Genomic DNA, 12543 nt, shown 5'->3' on the forward strand with positions numbered 1-12543 from the left:
TTTTTTTACATCACCTATTTATATTTCTCTCTTTTCTTTTGTCATCAGTCTTGCAATGGACTATTTTATTAAAAAAACACACTTGTATACACTACAGGCTTTGCTTTTTTCTTTCGCCTCGTGTATACGCCTTCTTTTGCATTTCTTACAACATGAATCAACTACATGGATCGTGTGATATTCAGTGATTTCAAAAATACAATGAGCATCTCTTTTTTAAAATAACACCCAACACGCTCAAATAGACCTGTCAAAAATAAGCTATTCTCCTTGTCATGCGCTTCTTTTAACACGAGTACATATTTTTTTTTCATGGTGTGATTCAAAAAAAAAAAAAGAATTCTTTGCATCTTTACGTATAACAGCTACACGATATACAGATCAAAAGGCACAACAAATACATTCTTTTGCCTTTATCGTACGATAGCTTTCATCCCTTTTCATCTTTTTTTTTTCCTTACTAAAAAATAAATAAACGTAACCTCGTCATGATTCACTCGCAAAATACCTGTATTCATTGTATTAGAAAACATAACAGTCGGTGTTGCTTTGTTTGTATATTGTGGGAACATACACTCTAGTAACACATGCTAGACCAGCTACATGATTCGCCTCATTTCATTGTCAATCCAGTTCATATCTTATCCCCTTGTTCAGTGCTTGTTATCCCGCATTCATTTGTATAAAAATAGCCATTAAACTTGTTTACAATCACATAAACACCCATCTTTTTTTTTTCCTCACCCAACTTCTTTATCTTTATTCACGTTACTTCTTTTTCTTTATTCACAATTCATTTTCATGTCTTCTTCTGACGTTAAGATAGTGTGGTATACATTCATACAAACAAAAAAGAACTAACGTCCATTTAAAACAAGTTTCTCTCAAAGATGAATTCCCTGATACCATCATTCCCAGACATAATGGAGGAGTCACCATTCGTGACGTAATGAATTTGTTGGAACGAGGTTTACCATCTTATTGGAGATTACGTTGGTCCGCTGAACATAACCATGAGGTCTATGTAAACTTTGTCAACCAGGTTACAAGCTGGACAATACCATCGTGAAATGATGCCAGTCCTTCTTTTTTTTTTTTTTTTGTGTGTGTGTCTCCACCACCATCATATATTCATTCAGAATAAAATAATGCATAAAATTTATATTCCTTCTTTATATTTCCTTGTTTCCATACACACGTCCATTGATAGTAATCATACTAGATCTCTGTATCACTCTTGGCACTGTCAATCACAGAGTATAAAGTATTCGTGACTCTGTCCCTTGTTGAAAAAATCTTTTCCCTCTCTTTCGATCACTTTATTAAACAAAATGCAAGCCGAACAAACAAAAGAATTATCCCTCATCTTGCTTGATATCATCGAAACCTGTAAGCAATACCTCCACCAGTGTAAAGGATGAACTTACTTAGAAAAAATTGTCGTTTTATTAGATCCCGATCATTACAGGGAGATTTTTAAAAACGCGGGTATGGACGCGGGTATTTTAGGAGGCCTTAAAGTCGACCCACCCAAGACTCCCCAAGATGAGGCTTCCGTCAAAGACATTAAAGAATAAATTTTGAAGTGCCAAAGTTTCTAGGGGAAAAGGGTTTTTTTATTTCTTGAAGAAAGGTGGATACGATGGACACTATTTCGGATGGATACTTGACATCACCGAGGCAGTTATTGGAATGAGTGAGAAGGGATACAAGTGGATTGATTATTTTTAAAGAGTCAGAGTGTTGCTATGGATGTACGTGTGTCATCGGTTGGCGTTAATCTAGGTGGTATCACTTTCATTTACATGGACAATGAATAAGGAGATGGAGCACCATTATAAATATACAGTCTCTTTATCCTATACCCTACTGTCTTTTATAAAAAAAAAAGAAACACAATTACTAGCATCACGTATGGAAAGGATTCATCCATATATAAAAAATCAGTGGCTACTTTTTTAATTTATTTTACAATAGGAAAAATGAGTCATTTGGAAACAGATGCATGTATTTTTTAATTTAAAAGAATAGAATGAATTGGGCGCTCCATGTGTTTCTTATTACAGAATAGATTTTTCGATGACTTTGGGGATAGGCCCTTTACTGATAACAATCACCCTTTTGCCAATGGGCGTATTTTTAAATTGTTTCGAGCGTAACCAGGTGTAGAACAGGCCTGTCCATTGATCTCTATTATAAAAAAAAAACGATTGATTTTAGTCTTCTGGTATATATATATATATATATATATATATATATTCATAGTGCCCTTCAAAAAAAAATCCTCCTTGTTATCTGCTGCTGAAAGTGGTGGTGGTGACGGAGGTGGCGAGCTTCATAGCGTTAATAGAGGCAGAGGTCTTGTTGCAGCTGTTCATTTGAAGATGATTTTTTATTCTTTTCTTTCCATCAAAATATCTCTCTTTTATATACACTTGACCGCATGCTGCTGATCGTTTATAAAAAAATAAATTTATTCATTATAATTTAAAAGAGATTCCACATCATCTCCTGTAACACACACACACACACACAGACTCATGTATATAGAATCGACATTGATCGTATGCAAGGGGACAACAAAAACTTTATTCTTTTTCCCCTTTCGTTACCAAAGGTCCAAATGTAGTATAAAATCTATCGTACCGGCAGATATCGTATCCATAAATTGATTGTTGTTTCTTTTTTTTTCTTTTTTTTTTTCTTTTTTTTGCTTCCCAGGAACGTTTTTTAAACAACCCCCCCCCCCCCCTTATTTTCCATGATCGTCTGTGCACAAACATCCGGAATATCTCCTTTCAGTATAAACTTTAAATAGCGTCATTTTGGATAAATCCCCTTATTATTTTGGTCGCGCCAGATGATGGTACCTCGAATGACATGAATATCAGAAAATGCTTCAATTGTATCGCCTTGACATGATGTATACAAGCGTATATTATTTCACTAATCACTATAGAAAAGAGCTGTCCTTGTCTCGTATCCCTTTGTCATCCTTCGCTGCAACATGTCGCTCTTGTCCCTTTATGAATCGTCGTTGCTATATCGTATCATGTCATCCTCATAATAAATTTAAATAATGGATGATCACAGCCATTCACTTTACTATTGCCGTTGTAATCATACTCTCCTTGTGCTGGATCGTCCTTGTCCTTGTACTCTTACAAAAGGGTGTATCACCTGGCTGACATTGACTGGGTCTCGTACCGTATTGTCTCTATATCCACTCTAAATCGTCATCAAGGGGATTATAATGAGAGGTTATGTTTTTGCCGTAAACTGGATCCCACACGTATCCTCTTTTTTTTCTCTCTCTCTCGTTTACACTACATTTAGCTCCTACACCTTCATGTTGCCACCCGTCATGTTGATTCCGTGAAAGGGCTCTGAATTTTTTTTTTTTTTTTTTTTTTTGTCAGTACATGAAACAAAACTGGACAAGCGGGTGCTCTTACCTGGGCAATGTATAAATAATAAAGTCCATGTCCAAACCAAGCCTATGCCCATGAGAATGTAAGTAAAGAATACATGACTTAATAAAACCGGGAATAACGTACGTACCGTTACTTTGGTCTTCAAGTAGCGTTTATATTCCAGTGACACATGCCTCGGCCACATAATAAAAAAAAGGAAAACTGTCTTGGAGGTATATAATTAGCAAGTGATGACAACAATGTAAAAGAACTTACGGTATAACCCAGTGTTCAAAGACTCGTCTCCTGTCCTATTAATGTAGTGAACTTGAAAAGGACTCGGTAATTACTCATTGGACACCCAAAGAAGAAGAAAAAAACAAAAAAGAGGAACTTTTTTATGTACTTGATAAAAGAACACGCTATTGTGAAAGGCGTGCCTTTTTTTTATTGGTCCAACATGATGTAATCGGAATAGTAAATGATGGTAATATCTGTGTGACAATTGTGTCAAATTCGCGATCTGACAGATGTTGCGGATCATGCATTAAATAAACCATAGAGTATTAAGGTTGTAAAATCAAGTAATTTTTTGAAAAAGAAGAGTGGTGGTTGACCTTTACAATGTGAGTAAAGTTTGAGCAGTGAATCTCAAGTTCAACTTTGCAAATAGAGGCATTCAGAAAATAAGCACAGTAGCAGTAGACTACATTACATATTTATGTACGTATATACACTGTATATTTGCTTTACCTACTTGAATACAACGTTTGTCTCTGTGTGTGTGTCTGATTGCGCGGTACTATGGATTGACATTCTTGCTTAAACCTATAACGTGCGGAAAAGCTGTCTAGTGGCCGCTATAAAAAAAGAGAGAATAAAGGGCATTTCAAATCGAAACAATGTAATGACAACAGTTGCGTTAATGCAAAAAAAAGAGGGGTGGGTAGCGAGACAAGAATTGATTAATTGGCATTAAAAAAAGGTCGTGTTCTGCCAAGTTCGCGATTGAATCTCAAATATCACAGCGGCGCACTAGGTGGTAAAAATGTACCACCGGTTGAATTTTTGAACTTCCGGACGTGAAATTGTACCATCGGTGGTAATAATGTACCACCACGAATTTACAACTTCCTATGTATATATATATTTTTTTCCTTTTTTTACACATCTAAACATAAAATTAAACATATAAAAATAAAAGAAGATTCACATTGTAAAGAAACACGGTGAGTTAGAATGTATTTAATTAAAATATCATAGTAATGGACATGTTTCACGTTTGGTTTTAAAGATTATTAAGAAATAAAACAGGTTATAATTCCTTACTAACCCAATTTTTAACTTGCTGGATTGAAAAAAAATTTTTTTTTTTTTTTTTTTTTTTTTTGGCTTATTTTTCTATTGTTAAATTAAGCAAAGTTAAATCACAATGTCTTGTAGAGCTATTTCTATCCAAATTAATCCTTTTCAAAAAGATACGTTTATTGAAGTTTTTTAATTAAGCCAAGCTGTTGGATCAGTTATTTTTTGAATGTCAGCATATCGCGGGACGCATTTCTCGAACAAACTTGAAGAATCTATTTTGCTGATAAATTTATTACCAACCTTTTTTAAGGTTAAAGTTTCTTTTAGCTGCGCGCATCTTCGTATTTACTTTTTAGGGAAATCCATACCGATCACTTCTCGCAGCTTTCACAGGGATCATAACAGTGCGATTATGCTAAAAGTCAAAGACTTTAACTTGGCTTGGATGTGTTATACACCATCGAACAGTTCTCAAAAATAGTCATAGCATAAAACAAAGTTATTTAATTGCCTTATTTTTGATAAATCGTATTTTGAGGTGTAAAATCATATTTTTTTTTTCGGGTCTCTTAGGGACAGCCAAATTTTCTTAGGGACAGCCATTTTTCTTAGGGACAGCCATTTTTCTTAGGGACAGCCAGGTGCACGTAGTCGTAATGTTGGGATTATGATACTTTTATAGATATCAAGAGGTCAATAGAACTTAATAACTTGAAATGTATACACATTTATCACAACTAACATAGTTTAAACCAGTATATGTATTTTAAAGCTAACTTTCAGCTTCTCGTTTGGACTTAACATTAATATTTCTGCGTAAGATTTAATTCAAACGAGCTCAAAGGCGAAAGAGTGATAATAGAATTGTCAAAATAAGTATAAATCGTATGATGTACATTTATTTGTAATTTTTACATTGTCTTTGATTGTATATCCTTGTTCCCATGTCTACAGAACATCCAAACCATAGATCTTACGTTGCGACTACGTGCACTTTGGCTGTCCCTAAGGAAAAATTGGCTGTCCCTAAGAAAAGCGTTTTTTTTTATGTCACAAAGTTTTTTCGAGAAGAAATTTTATGATTGAATGATTTCTTCTTCCAACTGGAAAAAGAAGTGAGCACCATACTATAAGATAATATGTAAATCTTAGCAAAAGAACAAACTCTGGTTTATTAAATTTAAGAAATAAAAGCATTCATAGTGAAGGGTATGAAATGTACGTTGGAATAAGGTTGACGGTTGATTTTGTATCACTCCAAAACTAAGCCGTTACAACGGCAATTGAATACCCTTAATGTGCAAACTATTTGGTCCATGATTGGACATAAGGATTAATTATTGTTTTATAAAATCATTTTTTAAAAATAGTTGGTAGGCTACGGCCTGCGCAGATGAGGGAGGCGGTATGATTGGTTAGCGTGTTTTCAGATGATTTTGTATGAAGACAAAAACTCTCGAAAAAAGCCATAACGGGGGTCTTTTGCGCAGCCTAAATAACTTTTTACGATGGAAGACCCTTAGTCAACTCTCTCAAGCTGATCAAACTAAGGATGACGTAGCTATTTAATCGACGGTAAGCGCCTTGTCATAGGAAGCGGATCCATGGTTAGAAACTGTAAGCTGACGACCAACCATCCGTCTAAAAAATTCTTTTAGTTGATGAGAGAGTTGACGGAAAGAAGGAGATCAGTCTTAAAAAGTCCTCTACGCTACTGTTAATACGAGTAAGCCTTTAATTTTGTGAGACAGTTTTACTCTCAAAGTCATGGTAATAGATGTTGGCCTTTTTTAAATTAGCAAAGCTGAAATAGATCATCATAAAACCTTATCATTATGAGCCAAAGAATGAATTTGACAGTAAGAAGATTTTTTTGAATAGCTAGGAAACTCAATTTTCTCAGCTACGACATGACAGAATATTATATTAGACAATTCACTCATTGCTAGAGGAGCGATTAGCAATGTACTTGCAGATCATGTAGAAGATTATGAGGACTAGTACTATGTCTGTTATAATATAGAAGTATATTATGACTCAATACAGATTGGACAATAATTGTATTCGATTTATTTAGGCGTCAAATACGATATCAAAGACGCTGTTAAGAAAATAATGCTTCCATGTATCAAGTATCACTCATTCGTCCCGAAACGATAACCTCAAACTTTTCGATGTTTAAATCAACCTATAAGCGCTTACTTACACAAATATAAGGTCTTCCATACATAATCACTGCAATTCCTTAAATAGGGCTGTTTGGTGGCCATGTGCCGAACCCAGTGATCATAGTCTTTCGCTCATGCCACTTTGTATAATTGCCAATGTGGATCGGTAGTAAATTGCGGATAAAAAGGTAATCGAAAAAGACAGGCTATGTGTCAAGGTTTTTAAAGAAAAGAATTGTCACGAGCACAATCGAAGGAATTTGATAAATAGAAAAAGCACGAGAAGAAAATAATAATAATAAAAAAGCAGTACAAATATGTGAAGTTATTATGTGGAACTATTTTAATCTGAAAGGTAATCTGGAGCAATAGAAGTAAGGTTACCTTGGAGTTTGTTTTTTTCTAAAAATAAAAAACAGTGTATGTTAAGTACCGCAAATAGTCAACCACAACAACCTCCTTTGATTGTAACATTCAATCGCTGGTACAATATTTTCTGTATGTATGTGTGCTCAATAATCCTTAGTCTAATATTTTATTTCATTGTCTTTCATTATGCTTATGATACTTTACGAGCAACGCCATTAACAGCTATTTTTTTTTACGCACCTCGTCAAATGATTTTCCGTGTTACGATAAAAAAATTGTGTATTTAATCGTTTGTTTTTTTACTACTGCTTTTTCCTCTATCATTTCTTTCAATAATGACATCTGACAATTTGACCCCATATTGTCTGCCGTCACCAACGGATTGTAACATACCTTACAGCTACACCCAATCTAAAAGTAATGCTGGTAATGCAAGAAGTAAAACCTCAGCAACGATAATCTCAAAAAATAGCTATATCCCTACTTCTCCAGAACCAGACAACGAAGGAGATTTCAAGGCGATTTTAAATTATACGAAAATCAAAAAAGTATACCTTTGCAGTCAATGTACAAAGCAGTTCAATCGTCCAAGCGCTCTAGAAACACATTTATATACACATAGCCTTGAAAAGCCGTTTCAGTGTCTAAGGTAGTTCTATAAAAATAATTAAAATGAGTTGTTTTAACACGCTGTATTACAGCCCTAATTGCGGTCGAAAGTTCTCGGTAGTCTCTAATTTAAGAAGGCATTTTAAGGTTCATCAAAAGCAATCCTTGAGTTGCAATAAAATTACATCTCAGGAAAGACTTCGCAAGATTACCATACAGCTGGACGGAGCAATCAAGCGCAGTTATTACATACAATAATGAAGAAAAACCAATCGTGCACGACAACCATCTTTCGGGAACTGACAATGATGTCCCTTCATCAGTTTTAACTACATTTGGTGAATTTAGCTTTTAAAATAAATAAAAAAAAATAGAAAAAAATAGAAAAAAGAAAAAAGCAAAATAAAACAAGCAGGAGATACTACTCCCTGAGCAGCATAAGGATTAACGATCCCTCAATTCCTTGAATTGTGTTATTAAATAAACCTAATAAAGTAATATTTATATGTATGTCTTACAGAAGAGTAAGCAATAATTTTTTTAAATCAACTTGTCATAAAGTAGTGAAAGAAGAATAAATAATACTAAAAACAGCTAAAGAGCAAATACAAGGTCATTGGGGCAAAATATGAGTAGTATAAACTTCTAATCTTGTCTGATATTTACTAAAAAAATGTTACGACGTTATAAGTTTCATTTTTAAGCATCACCCCCCCCCCCCACTTTTTTTAAAAAAAAAAGTATGATAAAAATAGGTAAAACGGTTACATCAATATTTTTACTGTACGATTGCTTTGAACCCAAAAGTAATCTAGTTTAATACGCTTTAGGAATTAGCATAATAAACAATAATTAGGGTTATTCTAACGTTTTTCAAACTATAAAAAAAAAACCCACAATAATACAACTACAGGCGGTGAATAACAACTAATTTATTCTTGAAATATTAGAGATGTTGAAAAATTACAAAAAGAAATAAAAGAAAAAACGCTGATATTGATATTATAATCTTTTTTAAATTCAAGTGTCGAATAAATTCTACTAGAATTGCTTGAGACACTCAAATCCAAAATAAGAAATATGATTGTGCTTTATATCTTCTTTATTTAAAGTCAGCGAAAATTACAAATAAAATTAAACTAATACTATCATATAATAATTGATCTTCTTTTTCGCTCGGTCAGCACCGCAATTATGAGTTCCGAAGAATTAGCTGCTATGCAGCAAAGAATTATGCAATTAGAACAATTGATATCACAAGCACAACAGGGCCACAGCCACCACCAACGCAACAAATGGCTGAAGATAGAATGGAGGAACAGCAGGGTGTTCTACATTCTCTTGAAATAAGACCCTCATACACGTGGAATCGATCACCGTTATTAACTGAAAAGTTATCGTTGGATAGCTCATTATTTCCCGATACAACTATGCGGGATGAGGAAAGACGTTTATTAATCGATAAATATCCAGGCATCGAGACCGTTCAATATCAGCCACCAGAATCTATACCTAGTGCCGCGCGTAGAATGAACAAATATCAGGCCAAACAAGATATGTCGTTAAAGCGTTTGCAGTACTTAATTTCTGGAGTTTTTCGTCCGCTGGATGTATTGGGTTTAGAGCTTAGTCTCGAGACTCAAAATCAAAACGTACAGCGATACCTAGAAATGCTTAGTGATTGCAGATCCTTATTACTAAATGTATCAGCAAATGTAAATGATCTACGTAACAAAATTGCATTTCAAGCTATAAATCCCTCATTCACAACAACTAATGCAAGCAGTACAAATTATACTATGTCTCCAGCTCAGTTCCAAGAAGCTATAACTCAACAGACTACATCATCTCAAGCAATGAAATCAGCAAGTAATCTGCGTAACAAAAAGCGACAATTTAGCAATACCAACAACAGCAACACCATGTGGAGCAATAACAACAACAATCAACAATATCAACAACAACCACAGCAGTTTTTTCGGCCGGCTCCGTCCTCACAACAGGGCGGTTTTCTCAACAACAACAACAACAACAACCACAGCAACAACAACGCCATGTGGAGCAGCAGAAACAGCTGTGGTATTTGACAAAATATTACATAGAAAAGTAATGAGATAAAAGTATATTTTTATTAGAGGTAAAAATAGACTAAAAGAACTGTGCTGCTATGAAATAATTGATCCTTTTTATATTGCACAACTCTCCTGAGTTTTAATGATGAGTCAACCTTTCTGGTTTTGGAATAGATCTATACTTTGTTTCCCGCCTTGGGTTAAATGGATACTACTCGTTAGAATTGTTTCCAGATAACGTTGTCCCATATCAGTGGATCGGGAGCATGAGTATGCTAATAAATCTTTAGTATTACGAGACACTTATTTATCAGATCATGCAACGGTTACTGTAAAAGATGCATACTTGTTTGTCAAGTGTAATTGGCAGTAGAACATAATAGTTGATCATTTATTCATTATCTTTGTAATGAATAAATTACGATCCCAAATATAAAATGTCTTATCGATATTTGTATATTAGGTTGTAGAAGCTAGGTATCCATTAATTCATACACTATTTCTTTATACTCTTTATCAGCAGTATAATTATATCAATATATAAGTAAATGAACCATTTATATTAATAGCTGTTCTATTCTCTCTCTGGGTAGCTAATCCATTGAGAGAACTATTAATATTAAGTTTCTCTTTCTTATAATTCTTGATTGATCTGAGAAGTTTCTCTTCTCGATCGGTGATATCGTAACTCAGTGGTATAGCATTCTGTATCCAACTGTCATTCGTATATCGTATTTAGGCCAATCATGCAATCTTTTATATAGAAGTATGTACTCGAAGTAGGAGAAGTTGTATAGCAGTATACAAGCGTATGCTGATATGCAACATCAAAGGTTGTTTTAATTTCATAGTTTATTTATTTAAACGATTTGCTTAATTATTCTTTAAGTGGATCGTACCCAAATACGACAACAGCACCAGACCAAAGGGAAACTCCAACACCAACTCTTTTGTCAGGAATCAACAGTAAAGGATATCGAGCAGCGAGTAGGAGGTCGTCTCAGCCAGTTCTATACCGAGTGGACCACACTTTCAACAGACGAATGGCTGCTGAAAACCATCAAACTCGGACTAGAAATTCAATTTATTTTCCCACCACCTCTACGCCAAAATCCCACGCCAATTATCCCGTACAATCAGCAACAACAACAATTAATAAGCCAGGAAATACACAAATTGCTACAGAAAGGTGCGATAGAATTAGTGCACCAGCCAATGACACCAGGATTTTACAGCAATTTATTTGTAATTCCCAAGAAAAACGGGGGCTCACGCCCAGTATTCAATTTGAAACAATTAAATCAATACATCCAGGCTCCCCATTTCAAAATGGAGACGCTTCAGGAGGTAACAAAGTTAATAAAGAAATCAGATTTTCTAACATCAATAGACCTATCAGATGCATTTCTACATATACCAATTCATCCAGATTCACGTCAGTACCTTCGCATGCAATGGCAAGGGAGAACCTACCAATTCTGTACAGCCCCATTTGGCCTCTCGCTGGTACCGTGGCTCTTCACCAAACTGACCAAGCCTATTTTGGAATGGGCAAGGAATCAACAAATCAGAATAAGTGCATACTTGGACGATTGGATCATCATTGCCAGCTCAGCAGAACAAGCAGCACAGCAAACACAATTGGTTTTACAGAAACTAGCGTCATTAGGATGGATAGTCAACTTCAACAAGTCCAGTCTAACGCCCCAGCAGTCAATAGAGCATCTAGGCTTTGTATTGAATACAAACACAATGACAGCCCAATTGCCAGGAAAGAAGTTGAGAGATCTTCGACGCAGCATACAGCAAGTATTGAACAATCCTTTGCAATCGGCTCGTACAATTCACAGTTTGACAATGAGAATACAAGCAGCCACATTTGCACTGGTACCAGCTCGTCTATACACTCAGCATTTGATGAGGATGAAGAACCAGAGTGTAAACTCATGGAGAGATTGGGACAAGATACAGGTAATACCAAGGGAATGCATCGAGGAGTTACGTTGGTGGAAAACCAATCTACATCTATGGAATGGGAAAAGTATACTACCGCAAACACCACAGCAGACCATATACGTAGATGCCAGCAACACGGGTTGGGGATGCAGCATGAAACTAACAAATCAGCAGAGCAGAACCGCATTTGGACATTGGACGTACGAGGAAGCCAGCATGTCGATCAACTGGAGGGAGTTGAAAGCGGCGTTTCTTGCGTTACAAACATTCCCGCAACTGAACAACATGAGGATTCTGATACGAACAGACAACACAACATCGATGTCCTACATGAACAAGCAAGGGGGAACGAAGTCATTACCATTAATGAAATTAGCAACAAGCCTGTGGAAGTGGTGTCTACAACGAGGAATTACGATACAGTCCACTCATGTGCAAGGAGTGAGGAACACAATCGCAGACTACGAATCACGGCGCCCATACCTCAAGAACAATTGGATGATACAGCCCAAGATATTCCAAGAGTTACAACAGTACCTGGGAGAAAACGACGTGGATCTATTTGCCGACAGGAACACCAAGCAGCTTTCAAGATACGTATCATGGCTACCAGATCCGGGAAGCGTTACCAACGACGCGTTTACCATT

At 35.5% G+C, this 12543-nt stretch overlaps 2 protein-coding genes across 2 annotated transcripts; both read left to right on the plus strand.

Annotated features, from left to right (window-relative positions):
• Positions 1-7809: 7809 nt before the first annotated feature.
• EV154DRAFT_393539 (uncharacterized protein) lies at positions 7810-8026 on the plus strand (the record flags this gene model as incomplete). The annotated part of the gene is made up of 2 exons (XM_051595143.1): positions 7810-7907; positions 7960-8026. Coding segments are annotated over 2 exons (165 nt in total), but the record flags the coding sequence as incomplete, so codon positions are not given.
• Positions 8027-9153: 1127 nt separating this feature from the next.
• On the plus strand, positions 9154-9954 carry EV154DRAFT_431167 (uncharacterized protein; the record flags this gene model as incomplete). Its single annotated transcript, XM_051596588.1, has 1 exon — positions 9154-9954. A coding segment is annotated over one exon (801 nt), but the record flags the coding sequence as incomplete, so codon positions are not given.
• Between the last annotated feature and the right edge of the window lie 2589 nt (positions 9955-12543).

The sequence above is a fragment of the Mucor mucedo genome (genome assembly GCF_025094135.1).
Source record: "Mucor mucedo strain NRRL 3635 chromosome Unknown EV154scaffold_184, whole genome shotgun sequence".
In the NCBI taxonomy this organism is placed as follows: Eukaryota; Fungi; Mucoromycota; class Mucoromycetes; order Mucorales; family Mucoraceae; genus Mucor; species Mucor mucedo.